Here is a 27,241-nt window from a genome sequence, read left to right on the forward strand (position 1 = left end):
TGTTGTGTGCTGCAGGGCCAGCATGCCAGGTTCAAGAAGTACGTGGGGCACAGTGCCCAGGTGACCAACGTGCAGTGGCTGCACAACGACTCCGTGCTCCTCACCGTGGGCGGCGCCGACACCGCCCTCATGATCTGGACCAGGGAGTTCCTGGGCATCCAGGAGAGCAAGCTGGTGGACAGTGAAGAATCAGACACAGATGCAGAAGAGGATGGAGGTAAAGAGGATTTCATTCTTCCTTGCCTCAACCAGAGATGCACACAGGCATTTAACTTGCTAAATTCACAGAATCACACAGAATCACAGAAATTCTAGGTTGGAAGAGACCTTTAAGATCATCGAGTCCAACCCATGTTCTAGCACCTCAACTAGATCATGGCACCAAGTGCCACATCCAGTCTTTTTTCAAACTCTTTGAGGGATGGTGACTCTACCACCTCCCTGGGTAGATGATTCCAGTATTTGACCACTCTTTCTGTGAAATACTTCCTCCTTAATTCTAGCCTGTATCTCCCTTGGCACAGCTTGAGACTGTGTCCTCTCGTTCTGTCATTTCAGTGTAAGGAGAACTTGGTAGGATTTGTTTCCTTCCGTTCATTGTTGCAGATCTTTTTATTCTCTCCTGTCCCACTATGAAACAAGGGTAGCTTGTTTTATTCCATGTTTTCTTTTTCTAAGGTTATGACAGTGATGTTGCAAGAGAAAAAGCAATTGACTACACCACTAAGATCTATGCCGTGAGCATCCGAGAAATGGAAGGCACAAAACCCCACCAGCAGCTGAAGGAGGTTTCAGTGGAAGAGAGGTATGTCCCACAAAGGCTTTTGCTTCCATGTGTGCCCTTTTGCATCTCTTTTCATTCAACTAAAATTAGTCCTTAGAAATAAGACAGGAATTTTAAAATTCACCAGATGACATTTATAATGGTGTTCACACAGTACAACATGTTAATGTGAAGGAGAAAAATACATGTATATGACACATCTCTGAGTGTTGTGTTCTCTTCTGGCATTCACATGAGCATTTATATTCTCTCCTAACCAGTGTGTGTCTGCAGCAGAGCACTTGTGGTAGTGCTAAGCTTGTAAATATTTTGTGGTTAAGGCTTTGGGTGGTGCTTTTATTAAAAGATTTTTCAGTCACTTGTAATTGTGTTGGGTTGTCACTGTTAAAGCTGGAATTTCCCATGGCACACACTGGCCTGAGGCTGAAATATTCTAAACAATTAGCTGGAAGGGGAGCAGTGTTGGAGAGATCAAAGAAAAGAGGTAAGAGCTGAGAGCAGAGGGTGAGTCCAGTGAAGCACAGACCTAAAGGAGGGGCTGCTAAAACCTGATGGGACAGAACAGGAGCATCTATAACCAGTAAATAATTCCCCCTCAAAATCTGGAGCAGTAAATCCCTACCTGTGAATCCAGCTGGTGACTCAGCTGGGAATCCATTTTGTCTCTTTTGATAGAGAATTTTCTGAGAAATGATCATTCTTTTATCAGGAGTTTCCCTGCCCTTGCCCCCCTCTGGGCACTGACACCAAGGACTGCTGTGGGTTAACCCACAGAAAGAATTTCAGCTCAGTTCTGTTATTGCAAGAGACAAAATGGAGTTAATAATACTTCCTAATCTCATGTAGGCCTTGGAAAAAATAAGATTCTGTCTTTAAAGCTCTCAAAGAATGCAGTGCTGAATATGTTGAACAGAAAGTAATTAATCATTTTTGCTCAGTAAATGTGCAAAACAGGAGAATTGGGTGTGAAATGTGGGGTATGAACAATAAGAAGAAAAATGTTGCACCCATTTTTTTTCATCACAATGTTTTAACAATATCCTGCAGGAAGAGGATCAGTGATTTTTGCAATGAACCATTTTGTTGGACCATAACCTTCTCTTTTTCCGTTTCTTTTAAGAATATCTCTTTTCCTCAAATAAAGAATTTGTTCCTCCATCTTTCTACAATAAGGCATAATGTATCATCTGGTAAACATAAATGTTTGCAAAGTGAGTTAAAAAAGGGAAAATTGTTATTTTATTTTGGGTGAATTGCTAAATTGTTACAGGAATACTAAGTGGCATTGGTACAGATGTTCTGCACCAGAAACATTTGTACTGCCCAGCTGTTTTATTCTGCTGTGATGATGTTGTGTTATCAACTGTTTTGTACTTTGTTTTAATCTAGGTTAAAAATAAACCCTTATCACTCTCCTTCCCATCTTTTCTGCTCGAGAGTCACAGCTCTTGTACACATTTTTATCTCCTTTTTAAATTACAGATGCTTCAGTACAAACACACCTTTGGTATTTGGAATTTGCTGTTTTGATCAATCTGACAACAAATCTCATAATTCAAAGATAACTCCCTTTCCCGTCTTCAAGGGATTAATAGAAATAGTGAGAATTTATAGTGAAATAATCAGAAGTGGCAACTTTATGGCTGAATGTCAGTAAAACTGCTTTCTGAGGGTGTTGGGATTGGGTAGGGCCTTGAAATCTCTGTGCACAGGGCTGAGTGAAGGCAGCAGGGAATACTGGAGGCAGCTCCCAAAGCTTTAGATTTTCTGCCAAAGGCACAGCTGGAAGAGCTCTCCCAGCCCCTCCATGTTTGCAGAAGGGAAGCCAGAGGTTGTGTTCCATTCTCTTTCAGGCAGGGATGTGGGGAAACCTGGTAGGCTTTTGAGGAGGAAGTTTTTCTGGGGGGAATATTCCAGATCTTTCCCTTTGTGATTGTGCCATGTGTCTGTCTGAAGGCCCTGGTGATTGTGCCCTGAATATTCTGGCATTGGTAACTTACTGGCACTCACTGGCCACATGTTGAGAACTGTGGGACAAGCTGGGAAGCTGCTAAGAACAGAAACTGTGAGTAAATCCCAAGGCCTGGAATACTGCTGGCCTACTTCACTGCAACATCTGGTCAGGGTCCTGCAGTGTCCCCCTTGCTCTATTTGCATTGTGGCTTTGAGAAAGGAAAAATATTGAAGGTGTAGTGAGAAGAAACTCATAATTAAGCAATTTAAATTAAGGAAAGGGGGATAAAAAAGAGAAAAAGCAGGTTTCTGGTTTAAGCAAGAAGTAGGAATAGCTGGGGCTGCTTCTGTGAGCTGCTCCTTGGGGGCAGTGACTTGGAGCTCACTGGGGTTTTTTTTTAACGCTCATATTCAGAGGGTAAACTGTTGCTGAAGTTACTTTCCAGCTTATGAAATCAAACACTTTCCAAAGGTGCTGTGTGGCACCAACGAGACACATCCATCTGTTTAATCCTTCTGTGTGCTGGAGTAAGCTTGCAGGGGACTCTGTGCTTCTCTAATAGAAAGTGGTGAATCTGAAAAGCCCCAGGTGCATCATTTCTCTAGAAATAACAATTCATTGTTCAGTTCAGGAGGAGATTTATCTCAGGAGCAGTGATGGGATCCCTGAGAAGGTTGCAAGTGTAGGGTTGGGAGCTGAACTCTACAATGATTAGTACAAACTTAGGAGCAATAATAACATTTTCCCTTAGAAAAGAAAATAAGAGCCCTTTATGAAATTTATTTTTCCTGTCTAACTCAAATGTAATTAAAATAATCATGATTCTGCAAATATCTTGGAGGAGTGTAGAACTTACATGGTAGATTTTACTTGCAGGATTTGAATCAAGTCATGACCTGGTATTTTTGGGGGGATCTAACATTTCCTGTCTCCGTCAGCACCTACAGCTTTAGGATGGCAAAGTTGCTGAGGCACAGTTTTAAAATGTCTTGCAGTTGCATTGGTGTGTTTGGTTAAGATCATTAATTGATTGTTCTTTCTCTCTCCTCTCCCCGACCTTGTTGTTTTCTTCTTCCCCCTTTCCACGTGTTCCCTCCTGCCCTCCCCTTGCCCTTGTGTCCCTGTGTGTCCCTGTGTGTCCCCGTGTGTCCCCGGGCTGGCACCCCTTGCCGTGCCCAGGGTCAGGAGTGGGGTGCCCTGCAGAGGGGCTGCAGGAGCTGCTGCTCCTCGGGACCCCCTGGCCACTGCTGGGACTGTCCCAGACAACCCAGGACCATTGTAAGCTCTGCTCTGTGCCACAGAAGAATTGTGCTGTTTCACAAAGGGGCTGGGAGCATTTAAACCAAGAGTTGATGCCATGAGAAGTAACACGAGCTTGCTGATGACTGTGTTTATGTTACTAATCCCAAAGGCAAAGGCCTGTTTGCATTTGGCCTCCTACTAACCCCTAACACACCCCTGCATCTGCAGCTCTCCTTTGGCTCAGTGTGCATGACTCCACGTGTGCCTGGGGATGGGAACTCCTCCAGAGCAGGTGGGGTGTGTAGAAAGCAAGGAGCAGCATTAGCATGTGTGTCTGATTTTCCATTTCCTTGGCATCCTGGCTTGTCTCACCCCCCATGGATTACCCACCCCAGACACTGGTCTCTGTCGAGTGTTTGCCTTGTGTAATCACATGTCCTGATAAGGGTGAAATCTTGAAGAAGTTGAATTTTCTCTCTTCAAATGTTACTCTTTAAATTATTGATTTATTTAAAACAACATGAGTTAACTTATATAAGCTTCCCAAATAGCCCCCACAAGCCTTTGCACCACAAAGTGAATTATTTGATATATGGTTACAGCCTTGGTTCCTGCACCTTTACACACACACACACATGTCTGTGGGTGCAGTGCAACAGCTCTGAGTGTGAATCTGTGTTGTGTTTGTGTGTAGGTGGGGACTATACAATATGTGTCTGAAAAAACCCATCCTTGGGGTGGAGAAAATAACTTTGGGCTTATTCCAGCAGAAAGCCCCTCTCTGAGAATGAGGAGCATCGTTTGGAACATTCACTTTTACTTTCTCAACAGCATTATGTCAACTTAATGCACCCTGAATGCATTTGACAGCCTGCTGGTTTCATCCCAGCTGTCCCCAAGGCTTGTGCCTGGTATTTGTCAGTCCCTGCCAGCAGCTGAACTCAGAGTCAATCTCACTGCTCCCACAGGTCAGCACAGGCTCTAAGGTCTGCTCTGCTTGTGTGACACCTGGGGCAGTGGGACTGGGGGATGCCACCCATTCCCAGCACCTCTCCCTGTGAGCCTGAGTGCTCCCTGCACTGAGGGTGATGTGAAATACTCAGCTTTTCTCAGGAATGTGTGCAGGAGGCACTCCAGGGCTGATGGAAGAGCCACGTTCCTCATGTTGTGTCATGCACAGGGAGGCTCTGCTGGGGGTGATTGGTTCAGTGTTGGTATTTACACAACACAGCTTCAGAACATGCAAACAGAACAAATGGAGAAGATTCTGTCCCTTCAGTGTGTGAGGGGCAGCAGGGCCAGCCTGTGGTCCAGGAGCTGTTCCCAAGGTCTCAGAACAAACCCCTCAGCTTTAATCCCAGTGATTTCCCTCCTCCCTGCTTGCTGCAGTGCTCGTGTCACTGGGCACTGAGCTGGAATGACCTGGGACTGCAGTGACCAGCTGCCCTGGCAGCCTGTGACAGCAGCTGGCCCCACCAGATGTCCTGCAGTACTTTGTGGGGTTTTTTTGAGTTTTTGAAATGTTTTTTATTTTAAAGAGTGCATCAGCATACATGTGAAGTTATAAATATTGTAACCTTAAAAACACAATTTACCACTGATGTTTCTCTCTAGTTCTGTTTGAGCATTGCTTTGATCTGCTATATTTGAAAATAGGGTATTTTCATGTTGAATCCTGTTCTTTTTGTTGTCTTATGATAGCTACAAAGTGTTAAAAAAAGTAACAGCAGGAAAAGTTGTATGTAAAACTCCTATGTATGTTGGGATGGGAAAATCCAAGGGTTTAGAATTTACAAAATCTTTTAATCCTTTCTGTGGGAAGGGATTAATAAAAGCTTGAGGAGTTTTGCAGCAGTTTGGGGGCACTTGGGAGTCCCCTCCTGTCACTGGTGAAGGGCACAGTTAAAAGCTGCTTTTGCATTTTTTCTGAAATGAACAGTATATTTTTCAAACCTTGGATTTTTGTTCTGTTGCCCAACCCAACCCTACCACCCTTCCCTCTCCTTGAACCTTGCTTTCTCTTCTCAGGAGCAGTCCTGCTCATGTTGGTGTAGATCCAAGTGTGTTCCCTCTCAGTTTGCAGCCATGTAAATCCATGTTTGTCTCCCTTTTGGGCCTGAAGCTTTTCCCCACCCACTGCTGCTGGCTCAGCCTGTCACCTTCCTGGTGCAGGACACTCCTGTCCGTCTGTCCCTGCCCCAGACCTTGTTGTCCCTTTCCATGGTGCTGTTTCTGGAGTTCCCATGCTGTTCCTGTTGGCCTTGGAGCAGAATTTGTGTTCACTCCAGTTTATTCTCACTGCAGTCAGCATCTCCAGCCAGACAGCAATTCTGGCCTGTGACCTGGAAACAGGAGCTGGAACATCCCCTTCCCATAGAATTATCATAACAGTTTTTGATCTGCCTTTTCCTTTAATTTCCATCTAAACATACTCAGTTTGGCCCTGCTCTCTAAGAGCACGTTTCTTTCTTCCCTCAAGGTGCTCCACTCTTCCAATACCCCATTCCCTCTTCCCCCAGCCCAGCTCTTGTTGTGTCCATCTGCTGTTCTCCATCCTGGTGCTCCCTGTTCACCCCACCCCTGGCTTGGGCTTCTCTCCCACCGTGGCTGGAGGGAATGTTCACTCACAATTTTCACATTTCTGCATGAAGGTGGTGCTGAGGTTTTGTCAGTTTGGATCTGGATTCTGTCCCTGACTGACAGCTGTGTGTCCTCATGTGAGATCATCCTCGAGATTGCCAGGAGTGACAGAAACCTTCTCTGCTGTATTCACAGTGCCCAAAGAACTGAAACCCTCTCACCTGGCTGTGTCCTCTCTTTCCTGGAGCTCCTCTGTGCCATTACATGATCTGAGCACGTTTGTTTCCAATTGCTGCAAAGAAACCATTAATGCTTGTGTTATGTTTTAACTTGCTTTCCTTTGGAGGCAGGGAATTGTCAAGTAAGTACTGGGGAGCCCAGCTGAGGCCTGGCCTGCTGGAATGTGCCATGCAGGGTGCACAGGTCCAGCAGGGCAAAGGGTGGCATTTGCTACAGTGCAGATTTCTTGTCTTGGCAGTGTCATCTTCTGTGTCAAAACAAACTAGATGTAGTCACAGGCTTGTTAAAGTGAAATTATTTCTTACAATGTTTCCAATGTGCTGCTTTCCATGTGTTCTATGAAGGTGGTGATGAGGCAGTGAATGCACACGTGTGTGTATATATACATGGCTGTGTATATATGAATGCACACAACTGCATCTGTGTCTGTGTGAGCTGTGAGTAGGAGCTATAAAAGTATCTCTGTGTGTGTCTCCAGGTTAAGCCTCATGCTTACAATCTGGTGACTATCAAGCATGTCACAGTGGTAGTGTTCTCTTGCTTTCATGAAGTATTTTGGCTTGCTCTTGTCATAAACTTTGATATTCCTAGGTAAAGAAATGTAGAAATGATCCAGTTTGAAATAACACTAAAACAGAAAAAAGCTTGAAGAAAACAATTCTTTTCCTAAGTGGCAGTTCAGAGGCCCTCATAAATCTGGGCTAAAATGAAATGATGAATTTATTTTGTAAGACAAGTTTTGTAATAACTTCCTTTGGCCCTTCCCTGCTGGTCACAGCACCGCTGCTCAGTCCTGCTCCACCCAGGGTCACCCCAGGGGACTTGAGTGCCACTCTCTGAGGAAATAAAGGTACTGTTCCCTGAGGACAGGGCAGGACAGGCTGTCCTGGCAGTGCCTTGGCCTCCTCACAGCCATTGTGGGCTAAATTGCAGCTGAGCTGGGGTAGGGAACAATCACCCATTGTGTGCACTCTCAGCACTGCCTAGGAAACTTCACTTCCTAGCAGTTCCCTCCCTGCCAGGCTCCTGACAATAAACCAACCATGGGACCCCCTTGTGCTCTGGTGCAAAGTGTGCAGGAAGCTTGGATGTAGCTTCCCTTTCCCCCCATCCTGCAGGACCTTTAGCTCTGAGGCCACCCAGGGATGCCAGGTGTGCTGTGTGTGGCTCTGTGCACTCTCTGGTTTCTGTTGTAGTTTTGCTGGCATGCTTGGATGGCAGTGCTGTGCCCCAGGAATGGCTGCTGCCTCTGCAAGTGCTTGTGCATGAGTCTCGTGCTCACAAGTGACTCCTAAACTCTATTAAGTTTCTTGCTTGGCTTTATTTGCTGCTTCCAAGGGGATCAAGGTAACTCTTCCACTCTCTTGGTGTCATGGATCACTGCTCATGTGCTTGTTGGTCCTTGCTGTGCTCGAGGCGTGGCTTGGACTGGTTCCCTCCAGCCTTGCTCTGTCTGAGCTCAGCCTGTCCTGCTGCTCGTTCCCACAGGGCTCAGTCCCCTCTGGGCTCTGTCTGCTGTGCCTTTGGTACCTTCCATGAAAAATCCAGCTCCAGAAAAAGCAGCTCCCTATACACAAAAGGGATTTCATTCTTCTCCAATTAATTTTTTGCAAAATGGGAATTACTGATAGTTATGGTCTCAGGACAGGAACAAATTTCACAGCGTGTGGAATGTAAGAGCAAGGTCAGATTTTTCTGGAATCATAAGCTCTGGGAATGCTTCCCACGTGCTCCCCTTAGCTCTGTCCCTCTTTTCCCAGCAGGATCAACAGCAGCAGCAGAGGTTATCTGGCCTCACAGACCATTTGCACAGATCAGATTTTGTCTCAGCCTGTGTTCTGAATTTTTCTCTATCTACTTTTAGCAACTGTAATTATATAAAATAGCTTTGAAGGCCTCAATCTCCCAAATTCCCTTGAATGAATGACTTGTGCATTTAAATGCAACCATTTTATCTTTAATATGATTTTGAGAAGATTTTATTGAAGCCATGTCATGGTTTTGGGATGGGGTTTCTCAGAAGAAGCAAGGCTGGGCAGAGGTCAACTGCCAGCTGCAGAAATTGCTTCAGGTCATTTCTGAAAGCACAAATTTACCATCCTTTCATATTCAAGGATTTTTCCATGGATTTAAATCATTATGGTTTGGGGTCTTTTGAATGGTGTAAGGTTGTTTGTTCTGCCACTCATCTGTGAAGTCTGCATCAATGTTTCTGCACTTTCTATCAAAAAGTGCAGGATTTTAATCAGTTTATTGTACAACTCTGAAAAAGCTCATACAGGGGTAACTGTCCATTTGCTGCTCACACATGCTGTGGTTTTGAAGGTTGTGTTTAACTTTCAAATATATCAATTGTCTCCTTTTTTAAATGTTCTTTTCAGGCCACCCGTGAGCAGAGCTGCTCCTCAGCCTGAGAAACTGCAAAAGAACAATGTCAACAAAAAAAAGAAACTGGTTGAGGTCAGAATTCATATCTTTTCTATTTCTTTGAAAGTAACATGTGCTGGGTGAAATCCACCCCTGTTTGTCTCTCAGTGAAGGGCAGGTAAATCACAGAGTCTGTGCATTCCCATGCTCCCTGCTCAACCCCAAAGGGAAATACATCCAGAACTTTGGCCCAGGAAAAACCCTCTGTGGGATTTTGAATGATGGAATTTACTCATTGACTTTGGAACTTCCCTTTCTCCCCACACAACTTTTTGGATTCCCACATAAGAGGCAGAACCAGGAATATTTTGTGGACCACTTGCAGCACTTGGTCTGTGGCTAATTGGGATTGTTCCCAGTGAGCTGTGATTGTGTTTGGGGCAGTCATTAAGTTGGGATTCAGGGCTCCAAGGCAGCTCTACCAACAATCCATTAACCATGCTGGGTTCCTGGAGGGAATTTCCTTGGCAACTGCTCATTGTAAGCTGCAATTACACCTCTGAATAATGTCTTAATTACAGAGTTACTGATAGCTTGCCCTGGCTTCCTCTAAGGACTTTAAGGTCAGAATTTGGTCTGTGGAAATTTGGTAGTTTATGAGAATGATTTTTGAAAACTCTGCAGATAGCTTCTTTAAAACATCTGATGCCCTGTATAAATATTAAACTGTGATGGGAAGAGCAATAAAATCCAACCTGTTCTGTGAGTTGTATCTGTTTGGAGTAGGAATTTACAGAACCAGGGCATTTATGGTCCTCTGAATAATTAAAAAAAGAAAATAATATAAGTGCAATACTTTAGTTGACCAATTAAAGGTTGTTGATAGCCTCTGATATTGTTATGCCTCAATAAATGAGCAGAGTGGGGATAAGTAATTATTATTTTGTTATTCTATGGCCTCCACAAGATATTTCTGTTTGTGTAATTTAGAATTGTCCTTAAGTGGTCCAGGCTCTGAAATGTTGTTTTTTCTTCAGTTTCACTCTTGTTCTCTTTGTTTTCCTGGAGCAGGAGCTGGCCTTAGACCACGTGTTTGGGTACAGAGGGTTTGACTGTCGCAACAACCTCCATTACCTGAACGATGGTGCTGACATCATTTTCCACACAGCTGCAGCAGGCATTGTCCAAAACCTCTCCACTGGTAACTCCACTTGAAAAAATACCTGGAGATAAAATAGCTTGATAAGGAAAATATTTTTGATTGGAAATTTGAACTTTTTAATCATCCTATGTTTGGGAAACTTTGGGAAGGCCTTTGGGTACTCGAGTCCTAGGACAGCCTCTGGCCTGTGGGCTGGGAAACAAGGATGGCCCCATCTGTCCTTTCTGGGCCCCTTTCCTTGGGAGGGCTTTGCTGATTCCCTGGCTATATAGATAATTTCCCAGATATTGCTTTGGTATCCCCCTGTGTGTGTTGATGGTTGTGTCCATAGTGCATTTGGGAATGGTGCCTGGGAATGGGGGCAGAGCAGCCTTAGTGACCCCCCCCATCCCCTGCAGAGTTTTAGCAGCTGCCCAAATAATCTGTGCTTCTGTGGTGGCTCTTCCTTGGTGCTGTGGGGACTGAAATGCTCTTTGGATGGCCTTAGGTAGCCAGAGCTTCTACCTGGAGCACACAGATGACATCCTGTGCCTGACAGTGAACCAGCACCCCAAGTACAAGAACGTGGTGGCCACCAGCCAGATCGGTACGTGACCCCCAGCAAAGCTGCACTCCCAGCTCTCAGGGCACTGCTGGATCTGGGGCTCTTCTGGGGGCAATTCTACTGCTTGTTTGATTTGGAAGAAGTAATCAAGCTCCAGGGATTTCTTACTGTTTCAGTTCCGTCTCTGATTGTGAGTGATTGGATTTTAGAGTTAATTGGAGTGTAATCATATTTCAGAAGGCAAGCTTTGATAAACAGCCTAATCATCTCAATAATCTGATTTATAGAGTTCCTTCTTTCCTTCCTGTGTCCAAGGCAGTGTTTAGCAGTGAGAATACAATGAGCATCATTTTCTCTGCAGGAATGCAGGAGCTGTACAGAAAAGGCAGAAACAGAGAGAGATCTCAGCAGGAGTTAGGGGACAGCTGAGAAACCACTGATACATGGGTTTTGTGTGTTTATTGTTTACATGGAGGGTCCTGCAGGAGTAAACATTGCATGGGAAATGCAGGATTGCTTGGGTTGTCCCAAGCCTTGAGAAGGATCTGCTGCCCCTCAGCCTAAAGCTGAAATAATTCACTTTATGGAGGAGAATGGGGTCAGAATGTCTCAGCTTGTTCTGGAAGGATAATGGAATCCATAACTTGAGGACAGGGGCAGGGAATGTTGATGATGAGCACAGTGACAAACACAAACCCTGTCTGCCTGTCCTGAGCATGGTCACTGCAGCTGGAATGTGGAGGGAGCACCCAACCTGCATGTGGTGCCAGAGCTGTGCAAAACACCAATTTCTGGGACATGGAAAAGGCTAAAAATCCTTTTCCTAGGCCTCAGGAGATGAATGCTTCTGAGTTTGATTTGGTATTTTGTATAACTAGAGATTCACTTCACTTTTGAATTTAATAATTGTTAAAACCTGCATGCCTGTAACATTTCTTTTAGATACCATTTTTAAAACTTAAAAGTACTAAATATTGTTGCAATATTTGTGTATAAAAGCCAATATACCCAAAAAGTTCAACAATATTCCTGCTTACTTGTTTTCTTGATTTAATCCATATCCATTTCCAAGTTTTTAATTTTGTTTTCCTTTTGGTGCTGATGCTGGCACTTCACATGACTTATTTCACCTATTGTTTTCCCTTGGTGCTTCCTCATTTGCCATTGCTCTCACAATGCAGGTGACATGACAGAATTCCCAGGTAAGGCTGGTTTGTGTGTGAATTTAGCAGAGTCCTGTTGAGTTCCATGTTGCCTCGTTGTATCTGTGTGAACCATGGATACAAGTGAAACATCTGCAGGCAATTTCTTTTGCATGAGGCTCTTCATGAATGTTCTGTTGTTCTTTTAGAACCTGTCTGACTCCATGGACTACAATGATTCCCCCTCCCTGTGTTTTGCAAGCTATTTTGGTTTCTCTTTGTTTCCCACTAGTGCTAATCTTCAAACAAATCCAAACCCCCAACTAATGTCTGTTCAGGTTAAATGTTCTTGACAAATGCCTGGATTGCACTGAAGCTTTCCAGAATTAATTCTCTTTCCATGGCTCTCTCTGCCCGCAGGTACAACCCCCACAATTCACATTTGGGATGCCATGAGCAAGCAAACCCTCTCCATGCTGCGCTGCTTCCACACCAAAGGCGTCAATTACGTGAACTTCAGCGCCACGGGCAAACTGCTGGTGTCGGTGGGAGTGGACCCAGAGCACACCATCACTGTCTGGAGGTGGCAGGAAGGTACAGACAGGGCAAACCGTGGTCCTTCAGCCTCACAGAGCTGGCCACAGTCACTGGCTTTGACTTTCAAGGCTTTGGAGTTTTGTCTCCCCACTCTATCCCAGTTAGTCAGTTAAAGATGGCGAAGGGCTAAAAATATGAACAGGAAGATAAGTTTTAAAAACCTGTTGTAAGTGGAAATTAAGGAAAGAATGATGCTTAACATAAAATTACATTAAATTAAGGGAAACTATTCCTTTTCTTCCCTAAAACACTTCAAGTACTGTGATGGAGATAATTCTTTTCTAGAAATTACTTCCCAAAAGCCTATCTCTTTGGAAATGATGGAGGGGAGAAGAAAAGTGCCTCAGCTCATGAGTATGTCCCTGTGCATTTTTCACCAGATGACAGCCAACATTTCTGTGTTATTTCACTCACCCAGGAGACAGACTGTGCTCTGAAGGCCTTAAATCTGCATTTCCTAAATCCATGGGATGCAATGGAATAACCAGGGACATTGGGAATTGCATTAAAATGTTTGATACACTAAACAGTGCTGGGATTTGCAGCTGTCAGCATCTGGGGCACAGATCTCTAATCCAATACCAGCTCAATTTATTTGATAAAATCATATCAGAGCTTAATTCCTCAGGTGAATTCAGCTTTGTTTTCATCCTTTCCTCATTAAACCAGGGGCTAAAGTTGCCAGCAGGGGAGGACACCTGGAGAGGATCTTCGTTGTGGAGTTCCGCCCCGACTCCGACACTCAGTTCGTGTCCGTGGGGGTCAAACACATGAAGTTCTGGACCTTGGCTGGCAGCGCTTTGCTCTACAAGAAAGGAGTCATTGGTTCCATGGAAGATGCCAAAATGCAAACCATGCTCTCTGTTGCCTTTGGAGCAGTGAGTTCAAATTACCTGCTGCAGGATTTTACATTACCTTTGTATCAAACCTGCAAGGGTCAGTTTTCCTTGCTGAAATCCAACCCAGTGCTCGTTAGTGAAATGTGGATTTAAAACCTGTGCACCTTGAGATCCTTCCCTGAATTTCCTGAGCACAGTTGGGTGAATGTCTTCTATTAATCTCTGAGCACACCTACTGCCCTGGGTCTTTTTTTTGCCTTTTTTTTTTACACTTTGCTGGTTATTTATCTGTTTAGCTTAAACTTGATCTGTTATTTCCTGTATCATATTTAATGTGACACGTGCCAGTGATACCACCAACGGTGACAATCCAGTGTGGTCGTTAAAAACTTTTAAATTTAATTTAAAGGATTTTACTTGAAGCTGAACACAGATGCCGAGGTGAGGGCTGTGTCAGAGATTGCTGCTGTGTGTTGCAGAATAACCTGACGTTCACTGGTGCCATAAATGGAGATGTGTACGTGTGGAAGGATCATTTCCTGGTCAGGCTGGTGGCCAAGGCTCACACAGGACCCGTGTTCACCATGTACACCACTCTGCGGGACGGGCTCATCGTCACTGGAGGGAAGGAGAGGCCGTAAGACACAGCACCTTCCCAGAGTGCCAGCTTCTGTCTCCCTTGTGTGCTTTTTGTTTTGTTACTTATCCAGCAGCCCAGGGATCAGTGGTCTCTGTGCTGTAGCAGCTTCACTCTCAGTTGTGCATAACCTGCCCAGGTGGCTCAGTAAGCGAAGGACTAAAGGAGGATACTTGGGGGTCACAGTGGCACATGTTATGTGGCAGGAGATGCTGACCCTCTTTGGAACTGTTCCAAACACCTGGATAAACTCTTATTGCCTGAGCTCCTGCCATGAGTGGAGTTCTCTTCATTCGTTAGTCCTGTCAAACTACAGCCAGCCTCTCCCACTGGAGATGCTGTGGGTCTTGGGATTACCACAAGAAACAGATTGGCCAAGAAACAGATTTGAGATATGTGGCAAGAGAGCAGTTTGGTTTGTAAAAATTATGGTGCTGTTTAAACACGAAGTGTGAAAGCATTTAATTTTTATTATTTACTTCCCATTGCACCATAATAACGATATGGAGTGGAGAGTGGGTCAGTGGGTGTTTAGTGATGTAGGCAGAAAACTGCTGGTGGGATTTCCATGTGTGAAGGAGGCAGCAGGTAACAGCAGGGCTCCTTTGCAGCACGAAGGAGGGGGGAGCAGTGAAGCTGTGGGACCAGGAGATGAAGCGGTGCCGAGCCTTCCAGCTGGAGACCGGGCAGCTCATCGAGTGCGTGCGCTCCGTGTGCCGCGGCAAGGTGAGAGCGCGGGGCACGGGCACAGCTCAGCTCCTCCTGAGCTGCTGCTGCTCTTTAAAGCCACAAAACCCCACTGGGAGCTGCTGAGACTGGGAGAAGTGGAACACAGTGGAAATAACAGAAGCATTTGTCTTGGTGCATGTGTTTAAATTGTGCATGAGAAAGGAGCAGCGATGCTGCACAGGGTGGGGCCTGTCCAGCCGAGTGCTCAGGGGATGGACTCTATTTCATTTTGACACGTTCCTTGAGAAAAGCACCACTGAGGAATGGTGTTTTATATTTCCAGTCAAGTAGCCATTACCAATTACAAGCTTAATGTGTTTATGCTTTTTCCAAGTATTTCCCAAGGAAGCTCTGGCAGTTTAAACCGTGGCAGTTACTGTTACACTGACCACCTCTCTCCACTCCTTTTCTTTGCCTACAAACAGGGGAAAATCTTAGTGGGAACAAAAGATGGAGAAATCCTTGAAGTAGGAGAAAAAAATGCTGCTTCTAACTTGTTAATTGACTGTCACATGGAAGGGGAAATCTGGGGCTTGGCAACTCACCCCTCCAAAGACATCTTTATCTCTGCAAGCAACGACGGAACAGCCAGGATCTGGGACCTGTCGGACAAAGTGAGTACTGTGAATGTGAAAGTCTGGGATTAAAAATGAGCTTTTTATCCAAGCATCCATTTTTCCAGCTGTGCTTTTGAGTAGCCCTGGAATGAGAGCAGGGGTTTGCCTCTGTCCTGAGCAGGTTTTGGTCATGTTTGGCACCAGCACTCCCAGAGGAATGTAGGGATTCACCAGCACACCTGCTCATGGAGTGCCTCTTGTTGGGCATTGTTTATTTTGATCCAAATCTGCAGGCTGGGGGATCAAGGAAGCATTTTAATCCCACATTGCCTGTCTGGGTGACACAGACTGTGCTGTCACACACACACAGCCCCTGCCCATCATTCTGCCTTCCTGGCAGGCACAGCTCCCTCTTCCTCAGAGCCTTCCTTTGGAACGCTGCATGTTGCCTCAGGGATTTTTGCAAGTCAAATTGACTAACAACAACCATTTGTTAAAAACAACAGATAAAACATGAAAAAAAAAAAAGCCACCAGGAAGTTTTCAGCTCATTTTGGCCAGCATAAACCTTTGCAAAAGCTTGTTACCTGAGCTAACAGGATAATTTTTAATGAGGAAAATTACTCAATTATAAATACAACCAGCTGGGTGAAAATGCAAGAGCTTTCGAGGACATTTCCTTGTACCAAATGAAATGGGAGAGCTCTGTGCCAATCAGCAGTTGTTGAAGATGTCAAAGTCACTTTGAAACAAATTAGGAAATAGATTTTTCAGCTTGTTCTGCTAAATAGTCCCTTTTCTGGTGTGAAACTCGATGTCAGTCTACAAAATAATGCAAACATGAACCCCCATCCAAATCACATCTCTATTTTGAAGCCTGCTTAGCGACATATGCCTGGTGGGATGTGAGTCTCGGTGTGACATTTCAGGTTTATGTTTAGAGGGAAACAGAGTGGATTTGTTTTGAATTAAGCAGGTTCTGTACTTTGTGTTTGGAAGCTCTGGGGAGGTGTGAGCCTGCTCTGTGTCCCTGCAGAAGCTGGTGAACAAGGTGAGCCTGGGGCACCCCGCGCGCTGCGCCGCCTACAGCCCCGACGGGGAGATGGTGGCCATCGGCATGAGGAACGGCGAGTTCGTGCTCCTGCTGGTCAACAGCCTCAAGGTCTGGGGCAAGAAACGGGACAGGAAATCTGCAATTCAGGACATCAGGTAGGGGGCGCTCAGAATACACAGCCCTGCCTCGAGGGAACGGCCATGGAGTGCCAGGGGGATTTGTGAGTCTGTGTTGGTTGGAACCTGTGTGAGCTGGTGAAGGGCTCTGTGGTGGGGCTTTAATTCAGTTCCAGCCACCCTGCACAGCTGCAATTATGGGAATTAATTCTCCAAATTGCAGTTCCTGTTGCTGACTCCAGAGGATTGGTGTTGCTCTGCACACTGTGCTGTGCCTTTATGCAAGTGCAATATTAGCATCGTTTAACCATACACAATACAGAATAGAGTCGTGGAATGGTCTGGGTTGGAAGGGACCTTAAAGCCCATCCAGTCCCACCCCTTGCCATGGCAGGGACACCTCCCACTGTCCCAGCTTGCTCCAAGCCCTGTCCAACCTAGCTTTCAACACTTCCAGTTGTGGGACAGCCACAGCTTCTCTGGGGAACCTGGGCCTGTGCCTGACCACCCTCACAGGCAACAATTCCTTCCCAGTATTCCATTTAACCCTGTCCTCTGTCACAGATATCCTGAGTTTTCCTCTTCTCTTAAGCATCAAGTTTTGGTTTAGGTTCAGTCTTGCTGTTGATGGAAGGTTTTTTGTGTTTTTCATTTAAAAAGATTACTGTCACATTAGCATGAGAAGCAAAAGCAAATCTTGCACCAAAACAGCCAGTGACATCCCCACTCCATGTTTTATTGCCTAGGATCAGCCCAGATAACAGGTTTTTGGCAGTGGGCTCACAAGAACATACTGTGGATTTTTATGATCTCACTCAAGGCACAACCCTGAACCGAATTGGCTACTGCAAGGACATTGCCAGTTTTGTCATTCAGATGGATTTCTCTGCAGACAGCAGGTACATCCAGGTATGTCTGGGATGGCCCCTGGAGCCCTCAGGTTTATTGGGCCACCATAACGAGGTGCAGGCTCCAGCTGTGCTAAGGGCAAAGCTGTATCCCAGGTCAATGCTGAAAGAGAAATTGTGGATTATAACCATATGAAAGCCTTTCCCTTCCTCCCTGAGGCTGGGAGCTGGGTGAGAGCTCAGTTGTTTTAATTAAAGTGTTAATTTGAAGGGGTCTCATTCAGAAGTATTTCTGATTTAGTAAAATTATGTTGAGATAAAGTATAGAAGTGAGAGAAAATCTGTCAGCTCTGCATGAGAGCATCTCCTTCCATCCTGTAACATTGTTATTCCTTTATATAGCATGTGATGAATTCCAGATTATGAGGAAAAAAGAGAAATGTTGTCCTAGATGTTTAATTGCTGATTAACCTGGTGAGACTGTTGGAAATTTTGAAGAAAGCAATGTGTTTATAGCAGCCTCCAGGTTTTTCCTTTCCCACTTTCAGGTATCCACAGGTGCCTACAAGCGTCAGGTTCACGAGGTGCCCCTGGGAAAGCAAATCACAGACCCTGCAGTCATAGAGAAAATCACCTGGGCCACGTGGACCAGGTAACAGCCAAGGGGAGCACTGGGATCAGTCACAGGTTTGGGGTGTCAGTGCTGAGGTGTCCCCAGGGCCCGGCAAACCTGCCAGCACCCCCAGGCTCTGCTTCTCCAGAGCTCCTGTGACACCCTTGGGGTTTTACAGCTCTGGCTGTTTGGTGGCTGTAGTAATTAGTGCTGTTAATTACACTGGGGGCTGTCACAGAGCCACAGTGGCTCATTGCCACTCCGGGCAGCCTTGTCCCACAGCAGCACAGGAGGCCTGGAAACCTGCACTGATTGTGTGGAGGAGTTCTGAGTGTCACTGAAATGGATTTCCTGATGTGGATGAACACAGGAATCTGCCCCAGCAGTGCAGAACTGTGGCTGTGCTCGCTCTTCCTGTGAGAAGTGGGACAGGCCAAAGGCAGAGCTGACAACCAGGCAGGGCTGGGAGAAGGTAAATGAGAATCCTCCTGCTCTGACTGCTCTGCTGGCATAAAAATCTGCCCCTAATTCCCATTTCAGAGGCCTCCTGACAGCTGGTGGGAGGGGCAGCTGCCTCTGGCAGTGACTCTGTGGGTAAATGATTACAGAGAGCTGAAGCCAGGGTAGAACACCTATTTCTGAGAACAAATGGACATTGGGAACTCACAGCATAGAGAACAGTGCAGTCAGGAATCCTGGGGGAAGGCTTATAGAGACCAGAGCTGCACAAGGTGCTGGTGTAGAATGATGCCAGTGGTTTCATGGGAAATAAACCTAAGGATTGATGGATAGAGATTGTTTAAGAATCACGTAAAAATGATGTATTAGTGTGCTGGTCTCCATGATGAGCTCAGGGCAATCATGTAAAGGGACAATTTTATTTTAAATGCAGCAGTTTTTTATTACTGACCTGTATTGGCTCAGCCCCCTGTGGAAGAGCAACAGCAAGTTAAGTCTTGTGGTCTAATCTATGTTATTTACCTTGATTTTGGAACAGCATTCTTGGAGACGAAGTCATTGGGATCTGGCCACGCAATGCAGACAAAGCCGATGTCAACTGTGCCTGTGTGACCCACGCTGGCCTGAACATAGTGACAGGAGATGACTTCGGGCTGGTCAAGCTGTTTGACTTCCCATGCACAGAGAAATTTGTAAGTGCCTCTCTTATTTTCACCTGAGCAGCTTTTGCTTTTCCCAGAGCCCTCAGCACTCGGTGTTACAGCACCCAGCAGCAGGGTCCATCCCCAGGGAGTGAAAAGGCCTTGGGCTCAGCCAGGCTGTGGGCACAGAGCTGTGCCAGTGCCAGCCCTGAGCTCTCTCCTGTCCCACAGGCCAAACACAAGCGCTACTTCGGGCACTCGGCGCACGTCACCAACATCCGCTTCTCGCACGACGACAAGTTCGTGGTGAGCACCGGCGGGGACGACTGCAGGTAACGGGCTGGGGCTGCCTGGGACACTCACACACACAGGGACAGAGCCAGGGACACTCACACACACACACACACAGGGACACAGAGCCAGGCACACACACACACACAGGGACACAGAGCCAGGGACACTCACACACACACACAGGGACACAGCCACACGGGTGTGCACATGCACAGACACCACACAGCCACACTAACACGAGCCACACAGACACATCTCACACACAAATGCACTGCACACACATGGTACATGTGCACACACATGGGCACACAGTGTGCCCATAATGCAGACATGGATACACACAGGGACACACACAGACACAGTACATGCACACACATACACAGGGCACACACAGAGATACACCCAGACACACACACACACTGCATGTACAGACACACAGTGCACACAGAAATGCCCAAAGATATACTTAGATACTGCATACACACAGACACTGCCCACAGAGCACAGGCAGAGCAAATATAGGCACACAGCACACACACAAACACAGACACATAGAGTGCACACACAGTGTCACACACACACACACATTGCGCACACTGCACATACAACACATAGTGCTCACATTACAGACAGAGCAACTGTGCACAGTACACTTCTCTCTCTCTCACACACACAGTCTGTACTTCACACACCCAATGTGTTCATTTTCTGCTCCTGTCTCACTGGGCTGTGCCCACGGCCAATCCCTGCTGTCCCTCCTGTCTCCCCAGTGTGTTTGTGTGGCGCTGCCTCTGAGGAGCCTCTGGCTGCTGCTGTCCTGCCCCAGCGAGGGCTGTGCTGGCCAGGACAGCCAGGAATGCCCCCCTGGCTGCAGGAATCCCAGCCCTGCTGCAGGCTGACATTTCCAGATCACTCATCCCAACCTACCAAAAGGGAATGGGAGCTGGCCGTGGAAAGCCCGACACCCTTGCGAAGGAAGCCGAGGTTTGAAGGGTAACCTGGGGGTCCCAAAGGGATGAACAGTTCACTCACAAAGCTGCTTTTGCCTAATACTGTGTTGTTCAAACCATGTCTGAAAAGGGAGAAAATGCTGACAAAATGCTGGGCCCTTTAATTTCCTAATTTGTGGCTTGAACAAAGTTCAAAAAGTGGGTGGGTTTTAACCACACCTGCTTCAAACTCCAATTTGGTGCACTCAGTAAAGCTGGGAGCATTTAATGAGCAGGCTGGGGAGGGGGGAGGTAACCCTTCAGCTTTCATTAATTGAAGGAACAAAGTATCCCTTTTTTTTAAGTCCATTTTATTTTTAAATATATATATTTGGCAGAATTTTCTATCCATGAAGTGCCTTGGAATAATTTTCTAGTAGTTTGGGCTGCAGCCTTGCCTCCCCCCACCTGCTTTCCACACACACACGGTGCTATGACTCTCACCCAGAGGAGGGCTAAACCATTCTCACCTTTTCCAGCTGGGTACTTACATGATCCCTGTTTTCTGCTTTGGGTTTTTAATACCTTCACAAGTGAATTCCCTGCTGTTTCTGTGCTGTCAGAAGGCCAAGTGAGGCATTCCAGCTCCTGGGCAGCTGCTCCTGCAGCCAGCAGTGCAGGCTGAACTCCAGCAGTGAGTGAGAGGAGAGGGCTTGGACAGACTTGGTTCAAGACATTTGAACACAAGATTGAGGGAGTCATTCCCCAAGTGTTCCTGCATGCTCCCCCTTTCTGGGAAAATGTGCTTTACACTCCTACAGGCAGTGGCCAGCCAGAATCTTGGCCTGGTGGGAAAGCCTCCATCACTCCCTCTTTCCTGTTCTGGAGGGGGATCCTAGGCCTCCAAAGGAATCCCTGGAATGTCCCTATGGCAGGGCTGTGTGCCCTCCAGCCAGTCTATGCTGCTTGTAAGTGAATCATAAATCCTCTAATGCCAGGAAATGCAGCTTTTGTTTTTTGGGAAAAGCTCATCATGGCTGACTCTGGGCTCCTCTCCCTGTCCCTGCTTCTCCCTCACCCCACAGAGCCCCCTGTCCTGGCCTGGGGGACAGCTGATTTAGAGGAGAGCTGCCAACGTGGAAAAGTGGAACCATGGACAGATAGATACTCCCAAAAGGCAACTCAAACCCTTCACTTTTTGTTAGAACATTTAGTCAAAAACAAAAACTCAAGGGAGGGTGGAACTGGAGAAAGTTTAAAAAGAAATAGCTTAAATACGTATTTTGCTATTCAAGATTCTGGGCATGGAACAACACCCATACTTTGAAATTACCTTTCTTAATTAAAAGAAATAAAGGCCAAAATAAAACATTTACACTTACATTTAGTCTCTGAAAAGCAATAGTGCTTTAGTCCCAGTTCAGGACAATAGGATTTTGAACTCTGGAACCTTCCTGCCAGTCCGTTTCTGCTGCCCACTGCACAGAAAAGTAGCAAAAACATCCCATTAAAGGAGTGGATTCTGTCTGTTTAACACACAAAGTGCTTCAGCAACCTCAAAGAATCACCTTTTTTTTTTTACAATTGAATTTATTAATGCCTTATATGACTATACAGCAGAGCAGTTTGTCAGATACACAGTACGAGTCCCTATGCAGTCTTTTTTTTTCAAAGAACCTTCGGGGTCAAATCCTGTTCTGTCAGGTGGTGCCAGCAGTGAGCACCTCTGCCTGTGTTGTACCACTCATGTTTGCCTTCCTTCCACGTTGATTGTATCCCAAACAAAACCAGTTGTGTGGCAGAATGAATTAATCAACAGTGATGTGAGAAATATCTCCAAGCAATAGTGTCTGTCAGGAAAACACTTACCTACGGTTTGTATGTTTCTATGGTCTGGCTTCCTGTATAAAATGCTCAGAAGTAATGCTGTATTTTACTGGAAAATGAAATATTAATGCATGAATTTCTATTTTTCAATGGTCAAGATGCCATTCAGTTAAAATCTGCATCTCAAATAAATTTGTACACAAGTTTGCAATGTCCAGCTCTTAAATCAGAATCAACACCTGGAAAAATTATTGGGACTTATTTCCTTCAAACTTGAAAATGGCATCAACCATTCCTGTCTCAAACCTCCAAGACCCAACACCTCTGGAGCTCCCTGAGCAGCTCCTCCAGGCTGCAGAGGAAGAAAAGGGACCGTGACAAACCCACCCTGCACCCGCTCTACTCGGACACTACTGCCACCACCATGGACAATGGAAATTTATCACAAGGAACTTCAAATAAACACAAATATATTAAACTTGCCTCAAGAAAGCCAAATACTGGTATCATTTTATGTCTATAAGCTTTATTGATACTTGGGGTTTTGGGGTTGGTTTTTTTTTCCTTTTTTGTTGGGATTTTTTTTTTACATTTCACAATGCATTCCACAGACTTAGTTCAGTACAGCTCAAACTGCAAGTGTATAAATTTTCACTTATCATTTTCTTGCATAACAGGACAGGGCTTTAAGTTTCCAAACAACATTTGCAGCATTAGATACTCGGTCCACAGATTATCAGAGTCTGAAAGCTGGAGAATTATTTGCTCAAGATCAACTACTGTACGTTTGTGCAACAAAGTGTATGCTGTAAGTTTCTTTTACTCTGTGTGGAGGTTCTTTGTTCATTTCTCTTTTGTTGTTTCCAACAGATGCCAGTGTTTACAGAGACTTTTTAGTTTCTCAAGCTTGTGTGCTCTGGAGCTCGTCCAGGCCTCAGTCAGTTCTCTGAAGTACAAAGCACTGTGGAGCAGCTGAAAGATCTAAGCTTTGTGAAACACATATATATATATATATATATATATTGGCAATTGATAAAACAAAATCACAATACAGCTATACTCATACCAAAAAGGCAAGATTTTTCAAAACTTGCTAAACTGGTATATTCTTCTAAAACATCTCATTTTAGAAAATCTGCATCAATCTACACAGACCATACACAGTGCACAAACTGGGAAGTGTTCTCCTCTGCCCCACCTGCTCTACACCTCGGGCACGCAGCAGGAACTACCTCTGCTGAAGCAAATGTACAGCTGTCTCAGTCGTTTGTATTAGCCAGTGCTGCACACAGGATAAGGAAAGATGATTAGTTTAGATCCATACATAGCAGCTTACAATACTTAAAGATGATGAAACACATGGCAGTCAAAACAGTTATTTTTCCTCAAACACTGCGTTGCTAAAAAATAAAGATCTGTGAAATTGCACTGCAATGTCAAGGGGTTTGCTATTCCCTGACCCTCCCCATGTAAATCCAATGAGTATTTTCCCCCTTAAAAGATGAACTTTCTTTCCTATTGATAAGTTGCTTCAGGTTTATTTTATTCAGTTTTGCGCTTCAACCCAGGGATCTTTGCTTGGATCCTGCAAGAGGAAAAAAAAAATAGACAAAGCTAAGTTTGAGTAACAAAAAAGGAAAGGTTAAACAGACTCTTAAAAACACAACGTGTGAAAAGAGCCCTCCCAACACAGCTTTGCACGCAGAGCCCAGCGACATTGCTGAACTCCTCATTCCCCCCTCACCTGCACCTGCTGAGGGGCTCAGCTCTCACTAATGGGTTCACATACACAGACTTCTATTAGAAATAACAGAGGCTCATTTCAGTACAGCATCAGCAATACAGGAGCTCATTTCCTAACCAGTGCAGAGTCTGAGACCTTTTCCCTCCTTGGCCTGGCACATGGAAGAACACACTGGTCCTAGACAGGAGTGCCACATGTGCCAGGAGCTGTTATCAGCACAAAGGAAAATAAATAAACCCAAACCAACTCACTTTGCCATGGCATCTTTGACATTCTTGTTCACGAGTCCCAGGTAATGGTCGATTTGGGCCTGGAATTGAAGCAGAAAGAAGTTACAGCTCCTCTGCAGCCTGGCTGAGTCCCACAAACTCTGTGGGTGCAGGGCTGGGCCCCTGTGGGCCCCACAGAACAGCAAAGCTGCTTAGCTGGGCCAGGCTGGGTAACCAGCTTAGGCTGCAGCCCAGCCAGGATTGAGCACTCGGGTTAAGCCCCACACTGGGGCTCCAGGGCCCTTTCCCTGTGGAGGAGGAGCCTGGGCAGCCCCCGGGAGGCTCTGCCATCTGCTCCTGCCCCCACGGCTGCCGTGCTGTTGAAAGGGGAGACCAAGGGCTAAGCCAGAGCTGGCTGCCCCCTCCTGTGCAGTGACCTGCCCAAGACAGCCCTGGCCATAATTCAATCACAAGTATTTTATTTTGGCTCCTTCCTCCCTACTCCTTTTACATGGGAGTCTCTCCCCAAGAGCAGCCCTGGGCTGGGCCAAGCAGCTCCCACCTCTTGTTTTTGCCAGGGCTACAAATTCCACAGAGCTTTGGGAAGCCAATCCTGAATGCCAACCCCAAAAGGTACAGCAGGACTAACACACCCTCCCCAGTGCTGCTCCAGTCCTGACCAAAGCTGGACCAGCACAAAAGGCCTCCAAGTTCATCAGGCCCTTTCCAGAACTGTTTGCTGGGGAAACCTCTTCTTCCACACCAAGAAGGAAAAGGGAAAGCACACACAGTCTGAACTTCAAACTGAACTCGTGCTCCCTGGCCCTGGTTCCTGGGTAAAGTTTAGAAGGCTTTAAATATTTCAGAAGACTGAAATTAATGTTAATTATTCGTTTCTGGTTTTGCTTCAAGCTGATTTTATGAAACATTGAATGAATTCTATTAAACACTCACCTGATGTCTCTCATAAATAACAGGAACGCTGAAGAGCGAAATCAAAGCTGGAAAAGAGCACATCAAATGCATAAATATTGACAACAGGGATGGTGTTCAGGCAGAACAAGGACTGGTTTCCACACCTTGATATGTCTTACAAAAAGGTCCAAGAAAAATGAACAATTAAGCCCCATGCACCAATTGTTGGCCAGAAAATTCAATAATCCCTACTAAGGAGAGCCTGAGCTGTTCTCCAGATCTCACCACCAGTGCAGTTAAGTCTGGTCACAGGAAAGATTGGGAGTGGGGGGTCATGCAAATTCTTCCCAAAGGCTGCTCAGGCATCACTTGGTTCTGACACCTGAAGGCCAGCCTGCTCTGGGATGTAAGAAATGAAATCCTGCAGTGGGACACGGCCACAGCACATCCTGCACCTCCCCCTAAGTCCCAGCACAGCAATGACATTCAGGGCAGGCTAAGCCTGACAGGGACAAGCACAACAAACCTGCCTATAAACCATGGAATGTCTGGAGATAGCAATCTCAGGGAATTCAACAACAGAACTCAAAATTATCTGTTCTGCTGTATTATCAAAAAAAAAAAAAGAAGTGAAGCATCCCAAGGCTACAGGATGAACCTCCCAGTGACCACACCCCACTGCCTCCCCACAGTTATTGGGTGTGCCAGGTGTGTAACAAACACTTACCCAGGATCAGTAATGTCAGACCATTGAACAAGGCACCAACGTAAGTGAACACCCACATCAACACTGCAAACTGCAAGGGAAAAAGAGCCCATCAGCACCACTCTGTGCCCAGGACATCCCATCTGCTGCACACACAAATTCCCAAACAAACAGCCCCAAAGCTCTGCACTTCAGCCCTGTGCAGCTCCTGTAACCAGAGCTGCCTGATGAGAGGGCTCAAGGATGCAGTAATGGGATATGGGGCCTGCTGGGTGCAGTCACGGGGCTCAGCCCGAGTCAGCAGTGCCCAAACACTGCCCAGTGCCCAAACACTGCCCTGTGCCCGCCCGGGGCACTGCCAGCTCCACAGCAAACACACAGCTCCAGAGAGGGGACAGGCCAGGCTCAGAGAGGCCAAAGGGCTGCATGACAGAGCCAGAGAGAAGGGAGGTCACCGCTGTGTGTGTCCCACCCAATGTCCACCCACCGGCCCAGCCATGCCCTGGCACAGCAGGAAAAGCCTGTCTGGAAGGTAACAGGGTAGGGTGGCCTTGATTTACCTTTTCTCCTTCAAAAAACCCCAAGACATTTTGGATGTTAAAAATTTTAGGAACAAGAGGAGTGACAAGTGCTCCAACATGGAAGCTGGCTCCAGGTCAGAGCCAAGCTCAGAAGCAAAGCCATCCCCAAAGCCCCACGCTGCCAGCACTGCTGGCTCCCCAGCTCAGCCCCATTCTCCCTCCCTGCTGACAGCACTTGTGCAGCTCCTGGTGGGACACAGGCTCTGCTTCCCAGCTCCACACAAAGCTGTGCCCACACTCAGTGCCAGGTGCAGTGTCCCAGGCACACCTCTGACCTATAGCAGGGGGAGGGGACCCAGGCCTGCCAGCTCTATTTCGGGGTAGGATTCCTCCTGAGGAAAATCAGCCCTTTCTTCTAGAGTTGCAGCAGTGCTGAGGAGCTGAGCAGCAGCCAGGAGCAGCAGCTTCACCCGAGTTTGTTCCTTGCTCTGCCCAGAGCAGACCCCCAGCCCTGTGAGCTCAGCACTGGGGCTGTTTTCCAGCAGAACCCTGGACAGACACCATGAGAGGGCTGGCACTGGCACCAGGGAGGGCAGAGCAGGGCACAGTGACCAACCCAAGATGGAAACTCCCACCAGCAGGAGCTACACCCAAGGAAAGGATGGGCACAAAGAGCTGGCAAGGAAAACAAGGCTTGGTGGCAGTGTGGGTGTGGGCCAGGACCCTGGAACTGGCCTGCAGCCAAGCTACTCTGAACTTCCATACCCCAACATCCAATTTCAGCTTATCAAAAGATGTAAAATATCCAAACCAAACAAAATCAACAGCCAGCCACAAGATAAGGGCATTGATAGTCAATACAAGTTTAATTCCATGAACCCTGCCACAAAATCAAGCTGACTTCAAGAGCTTTACTCAAAACTGGTCTAAAACTCAGGTGCATTAACTGCAAGTGATGCAGTTCTTTATCTGTCAGCACTTCTGAGATGTG

The 27,241-nt window shown here is 46.3% G+C and overlaps 2 protein-coding genes across 13 annotated transcripts in view; one reads left to right on the forward strand and one right to left on the reverse strand.

Annotated features, from left to right (window-relative positions):
• The window catches only part of EML6 (EMAP like 6), a 91,816-nt gene extending 69,163 nt beyond the window's left edge, over positions 1 to 22,653 (forward strand). For 3 of the 8 annotated variants that reach the window (XM_064709682.1, XM_064709684.1, XM_064709688.1), the window contains exons 26-42: positions 16 to 217; positions 679 to 805; positions 9,182 to 9,260; positions 10,239 to 10,368; positions 10,817 to 10,915; positions 12,055 to 12,075; positions 12,436 to 12,609; positions 13,282 to 13,490; positions 13,931 to 14,088; positions 14,700 to 14,814; positions 15,243 to 15,431; positions 16,411 to 16,583; positions 17,291 to 17,453; positions 17,941 to 18,044; positions 19,003 to 19,156; positions 19,337 to 19,437; positions 20,170 to 22,653. In XM_064709682.1, coding sequence (XP_064565752.1) covers positions 16 to 217; positions 679 to 805; positions 9,182 to 9,260; positions 10,239 to 10,368; positions 10,817 to 10,915; positions 12,055 to 12,075; positions 12,436 to 12,609; positions 13,282 to 13,490; positions 13,931 to 14,088; positions 14,700 to 14,814; positions 15,243 to 15,431; positions 16,411 to 16,583; positions 17,291 to 17,453; positions 17,941 to 18,044; positions 19,003 to 19,156; positions 19,337 to 19,437; positions 20,170 to 20,194 — 2,223 coding nt within the window. In that variant the 3' untranslated portion in view covers positions 20,195 to 22,653. Of the gene's footprint in view, positions 1 to 15; positions 218 to 678; positions 806 to 6,906; positions 6,922 to 8,138; positions 8,148 to 9,181; positions 9,261 to 10,238; positions 10,369 to 10,816; positions 10,916 to 12,054; positions 12,076 to 12,435; positions 12,610 to 13,281; positions 13,491 to 13,930; positions 14,089 to 14,699; positions 14,815 to 15,242; positions 15,432 to 16,410; positions 16,584 to 17,290; positions 17,454 to 17,940; positions 18,045 to 19,002; positions 19,157 to 19,336; positions 19,438 to 20,169 lie in introns of all 8 variants that reach the window. The other 5 variants (XM_064709686.1, XM_064709683.1, XM_064709687.1 and 2 more) reach the window with 3 other exon arrangements.
• Positions 22,654 to 22,661: 8 nt separating this feature from the next.
• The window catches only part of RTN4 (reticulon 4), a 41,002-nt gene continuing 36,422 nt past the window's right edge, over positions 22,662 to 27,241 (reverse strand). For all 5 annotated transcript variants that reach the window (XM_064709690.1, XM_064709692.1, XM_064709693.1 and 2 more), the window contains 4 exons: positions 25,751 to 25,820; positions 25,063 to 25,109; positions 24,151 to 24,209; positions 22,662 to 23,740 (listed from right to left, as the gene is read on the reverse strand). In XM_064709690.1, the coding sequence (XP_064565760.1) occupies positions 23,698 to 23,740; positions 24,151 to 24,209; positions 25,063 to 25,109; positions 25,751 to 25,820 (219 nt within the window). In that variant the 3' untranslated portion in view covers positions 22,662 to 23,697. The remainder of the gene's footprint in view (positions 23,741 to 24,150; positions 24,210 to 25,062; positions 25,110 to 25,750; positions 25,821 to 27,241) is intronic.

The sequence above is a fragment of the Zonotrichia leucophrys genome, chromosome 3 (assembly GCF_028769735.1).
Source record: "Zonotrichia leucophrys gambelii isolate GWCS_2022_RI chromosome 3, RI_Zleu_2.0, whole genome shotgun sequence".
In the NCBI taxonomy this organism is placed as follows: Eukaryota; Metazoa; Chordata; class Aves; order Passeriformes; family Passerellidae; genus Zonotrichia; species Zonotrichia leucophrys.